The sequence below is a fragment of the Sitodiplosis mosellana genome, unplaced genomic scaffold (assembly GCF_009176505.1).
Source record: "Sitodiplosis mosellana isolate CC-2019 unplaced genomic scaffold, AAFC_SMos_1.0 Smas_scaffold_6150, whole genome shotgun sequence".
In the NCBI taxonomy this organism is placed as follows: Eukaryota; Metazoa; Arthropoda; class Insecta; order Diptera; family Cecidomyiidae; genus Sitodiplosis; species Sitodiplosis mosellana.
In genome coordinates, this window is record NW_022601391.1 from 756,829 (window position 1) to 761,779 (window position 4,951).

A 4,951-nucleotide genomic window follows, 5' to 3' on the forward strand; every position below is an offset into this window, starting at 1 on the left:
TCTCTCTCTCTCTCTCTCTCTCTCTCTCTCTCTCTCTCTCTCTCTCTACACTCACAAGATAATAATCAAATTTAGATGAATATATTGATATTGAATATGTGTACAGATTACGGACCAAATGGGCACAAGATAATTTAAGCTGCAAAAAAGCAGCAAACGATACAAGAGCACCACAAAATAATCAAATAAAATAAAATATTACGGCTATTATAGTATGCGTTTGCTCACCTAATTTTTGCAGTTCATTCGCTACTCTTCTCCATTTATTGTGTTGTATTGTGTATGCGTCTGCTGCTGTTATTGCTGCTGTTGTTATTTTAATTTTTTCTCTTGCTTTTTTTTGCTCTCTTCTCTCGTTATATTTCTTTGCTTTTCTTGTGCCGTGCGCTCGTGCTTTATTTGGTTCTATTGTTGATTGGCTATCTTCGTCGCACTCCAAAAATTGAAGCTTTTTACGCTCGGTTTGGATTCGAACGAATCATACTTTTGATTGTGTATGTATTCGAGCATACGAATGCTTTGAGGAGAAAAAAAAATTGTTATATACATATATCTCAAATTTTTTTTTTCTTTTGCTTCAAAGTTTTGTTCTTTGAGATGTTATTTTTTACGGAATTTGCGTTTATTGAATTTCACTTCACGAGTGAAATTTGGTCGAACAACATTCTTTCCTCTGTCAATTGATTTAGCTCGCTGACTTTTTACAAATACTTCTTTCCCACTTTTTTTCGTGTCAGTCGATCGAAACAAGCAACAAAAATTTTTTCTTCCTTTTTTTTTCTTACACACAAAAAAATGAACAACTGAAACAAACTCAAACAAAAAATTTACTTTTCATTTGCTCGATACGAGAAAATTGGTTGTGATTCTACATTTAGTCGGATTATTTATCGTTTATACAGGATTTTATGATAATTTTTCTTTGCTTTTCGTTGACTTGCTTGTGATTCTCTTTTTTTTTTTGAATAGTTTTTGATTGCACGTCTCAAAGCAAACTAAAAACTGCGTTTGGTTTGTCACTAAGGTCAGATACACACAGATGTATGTATGTATATATAATATGTCGGAGAATTTGGTGAGCGCGGGCACCACTAGCGATGCTCTCGACTGTCAACATTACATTGAGACGATGGTTAAATATGCAGTGGTATGCATTGCGAAATTTTCGTATTTTTCGAAAAGCAGCAGCACAAATTCAGTTTGCAAATAAGTTTTATTGTTGTGAATTTATGTACATCTAAATTTCAATAGAAAAAAAATCTAAACTGATTATCAGGTGGTATTGAGAAATTGATTCGTCTTAGAAAACAATTTTCTGGGACAAATATTCAAATAGATTATGTATGCTAAATGCGCCATCTGTCGGAATATTGGAAAACACAAAACTGTTGCACAATGCTGATTCACATAATGTTTTTATACGAAATATTTGAATTTTAAAGCGGAGAAACCTTTTTATTTGTTCCATTTATTGACAAATAATTGATGATTTATATGAAAATTGACACACGCACACACACACATGACTATTCTTTTAGGCAACAAAATGTCAACATCAATACGTATTCCGCCAGCTGCATCAGTGCCAGAAAAGAAGAAATCCCGCAAAAAATCCAACATTACATTGCACATACCAACGAGTTTACAGGATGTTCGCGACAATTACTGTGTACAGGCGCTGGCTCAAACCACGATGGACTTTTGCCGAGACTCAACTTTGCATGGTATCAAACACATTGTTGTTGACATCCAAGAATTGGGCTCAAGCTATAGCCGGTAAACTGCAATTTCGGTGCAATTTTCAAATGATATTGGTTATGATTGAATGTCCATTTCCAACAGCCGAAAGCGAATAAACAAGTTGCTGAGTTTGATCATTTGGTCGAGTGCTTGTGTGATGGGCGCAGTTTTTGCAATTGTCTTGATGGGCCTAGTTTGGGATCGATTTCAAACAACACCAACAATCACTACGGTCGAAACGAACAATTATCCCATTTGGAATGTTCCATTTCCCGCAATCACCATATGCAATATCAACAAAGTTTATGCACCAGCCACAAAGAATATCACGGACAAATTGTACGAACGTTTTTCAAACATTATTGTGCGTTACTTGATTGAAATAAATTTTTCATTGGTCTGTTGCAGAATTGAAAAAGGTTTGAAAAAGGAGTCAATTATCGAATTTCTAGAGAATTTAGCCAAATTGATCACACCTGAATATATCGATGCATTATATTTGAAAACCTATCAATTCCTTGAGGAGATGGGCTACACAACTGATAAGCTAATGCTGGAACTGATGCAGCCCTGTAATAACATGATCAAAAATTGCGCTTGGCTCGGTAAAATCGTCCCTTGTGACACTCTCTTCCGGGTCGCACGCTCAAGCGAGGGATTTTGTTGTTCATTCAATTACAAAGCACTAAAAGGCGACTTGGAAATGTATGCCATTTTTTATTTTCGACCATGTAAATATCTTCCATGCAATGATGATGAGCTAATTTATTTCAGTGATTCATCAAAAAATACCGTTAATGAGCAACTAAATAATCCAACGTATCGGGTATCTGGGGCTGGTGAGAATGTTGGCTTGAATATTCGTATTGAAATCGAGAAGGAGTCATATGTGGCATACAGTAAGTCATTTTATGGTGCAAAAATCCTAATTCATGATGCCGAAAATTTCCCTCAAACATCGGTCACTACGACAACAATTGGCCAGCCGGGATATGATCTGACAATTGCGGTACTTCCCTCAGTAATTGTGGGCGAACCCGGCATTCGATCATTGTCACAAAAACAACGGAATTGCCTATTCGTCGATGAGGTAACATTAACTTATGGCATATTTTCTTCAAAATTTAAATTAAATGCGTTTTTTTTTCACCCAGAAAAAATTACGAACAACAAATAAATACAGCTTTCAAAGTTGCATGACCGAGTGTACCGTTGACACAATTTTGAATAAGTGTGACTGTTTGCCATTCTATTATCCGGAGTCAAGTAAAATATTATTTGCTCCATATTTTCCAATTGAAATCGAATGATCAAATTATCGTTTGTTTGTGTGCATTTTAGATATGAAAGCCTATTCGAAAAAGTATCGCCAATGCTCATTGCACGATGTGAAATGCTTACGGGATAATCGACGTGAGTTTCACACAAGTCAATTCGATCAACAATTTAGTCTCTATTTTATACTTCTTTCGATTCAGATGTATTTTCGAGTTTGAAACCACCAGACAATATAGCTGCCCTCAATGAGAGCAGCATCGGAATGGAGTGTGTCTGCCCACCAACATGCTCGGAATTAGTAAGAATTTGAACTATTTTTGTATAGCTTGCGTTTAAATCGGAGCTACTCAACAATATGGTTTCATTTTTAATTCAGCGTTATGAGGTGCAATCAATTTTATCTCGCCGCTATCCAGAGGATAAACTCAACACAACAACTTCCGGGTAATTTTGTTTTGATTCAAATGACCATTTTCAATTGCGAATGACCAGCATTCCAAATCAAAATCTTGATCGATGATAAATCAGTATTAAAATTTAAAATGCAGAAAAACGAGGAATTGACTGGATTTTTTATTTTTTCTTGCAAAAAAAATCTATTCAACAGAGATAATAGTGAAGATCTAGATGATTCAACGACACTTAAGGTTCATTTCAAGGACCTGACATGTATCAAGTACCGACGTGATATGTATATGACTTGGGATGGCTTATTTGGTAGCGAAATTCTGTCATTTCTTCTTGATCCGTAACAAATGAACGAAGTTTCATGAGTTTAAATTTCTCAACAGCCTCGTTCGGTGGAATTTTTGGTCTATGCTTGGGCGGCTCTGTCATCAGTTTAGTCGAGCTATTTTATTTCTTCACATTGCGCTTATATAGTGTTGTCATCAATCGTGGAGCAATCAAACATGATTCGAAACGCGTCAGCATCAGTAATAATGTCAAAACGGTTGAGATCAATCCGAAAGCATTTCTACAAAATTTGAAGGCCTATCAGCAATTTGACCGACATCCGAAATGGCATCGCGTGAGACCTTCGATATTTGGATCAACTGCAAGCACCGGAACCATTTTGGGCAAAACTGCAATTCATGAATTCAACAAACCAGCCGTTCATGAATTTTTAAAATAAACAACGATATCATAGTTATGATAGAACATGATAGATTTTGTCGGCATTATCAGCACCAGCATTATTCCATTGAATCACAAATTAAACTGTGAACGTGTGTGTGTAAATTGATTTTTGTGTATAAATTGTTCAATGATTCCAGTATTTGTTATCACAAACAATGAATGAATCCAATAAACCGATCATAACTGAATTTGAAATATTGCAGTTGCTATGATTGATTCAAATGGCCTTGCGTGGGTGTTATATAGAAAGACTGTTTCAAAATTGTATGACCTTTCGAATGAAATTCATGGGTATATGCATGAACTTTTTTGTTTAGTCGCTGACTTGATTAATAAATAATGCAAACTATTGCTTTCATATTCATTCACCGTTTTTCTTCATATTCTGCTTCAAGTGCTCATAGATCTCTTTTAACAGTTGTTTCCTATAAAATTCTAAATAAATCAAGTCAGTCAGAGTCCTCATGACAACTAGTACACCTAAAACCTTTTACTTTTATGCAGCAAAACAAGGTAAATTCGATTCATTATGGACCATCAAAATCCAAACGATTTGGCCGCATTAAAAAATTTGGATCCTCGACTTCGTTGCATGGTTTAAAGAAGATCGTTGATGATTTTGATTACCTCAACCAATTATCAACTCGATCGAAACTCTCGAAAGGGTAATAGTCAACTCATTTCGACTTTATGCACTATTACATCTCGCTGCATTGATATTTTTTCAAGGCAAATCTTCATCGTAAAACCAGTGCCGGTATTCTACAACACATTCCGAACACTTTGTTCGGAA

General features: G+C 35.4%; 2 protein-coding genes across 3 annotated transcripts in view; one reads left to right on the plus strand and one right to left on the minus strand.

The window, feature by feature from the left end:
• The window catches only part of LOC129573969 (protein Smaug), a 10,167-nt gene extending 9,044 nt beyond the window's left edge, over nucleotides 1-1,123 (minus strand). The window contains exons 1-2 of the mRNA XM_055455205.1: nucleotides 832-1,123; nucleotides 229-517 (exon numbers count right to left, since the gene is read on the minus strand). The gene's annotated coding sequence lies outside the window, so the exon portion shown is untranslated. The remainder of the gene's footprint in view (nucleotides 1-228; nucleotides 518-831) is intronic.
• Nucleotides 1-4,388, plus strand: part of LOC129573979 (sodium channel protein Nach-like) — an 8,918-nt gene extending 4,530 nt beyond the window's left edge. The window contains exons 2-11 of one of the 2 annotated variants that reach the window (XM_055455219.1): nucleotides 1,539-1,776; nucleotides 1,843-2,079; nucleotides 2,149-2,445; nucleotides 2,515-2,830; nucleotides 2,895-3,006; nucleotides 3,082-3,153; nucleotides 3,219-3,316; nucleotides 3,395-3,462; nucleotides 3,626-3,735; nucleotides 3,810-4,388. In XM_055455219.1, the coding sequence (XP_055311194.1) occupies nucleotides 1,547-1,776; nucleotides 1,843-2,079; nucleotides 2,149-2,445; nucleotides 2,515-2,830; nucleotides 2,895-3,006; nucleotides 3,082-3,153; nucleotides 3,219-3,316; nucleotides 3,395-3,462; nucleotides 3,626-3,735; nucleotides 3,810-4,153 (1,884 nt within the window). In that variant the 5' untranslated portion in view covers nucleotides 1,539-1,546 and the 3' untranslated portion in view covers nucleotides 4,154-4,388. Of the gene's footprint in view, nucleotides 1-1,437; nucleotides 1,777-1,842; nucleotides 2,080-2,148; nucleotides 2,446-2,514; nucleotides 2,831-2,894; nucleotides 3,007-3,081; nucleotides 3,154-3,218; nucleotides 3,317-3,394; nucleotides 3,463-3,625; nucleotides 3,736-3,809 lie in introns of those variants that run through there. The other variant, XM_055455218.1, reaches the window with a different exon arrangement.
• Nucleotides 4,389-4,951: the final 563 nt, after the last annotated feature.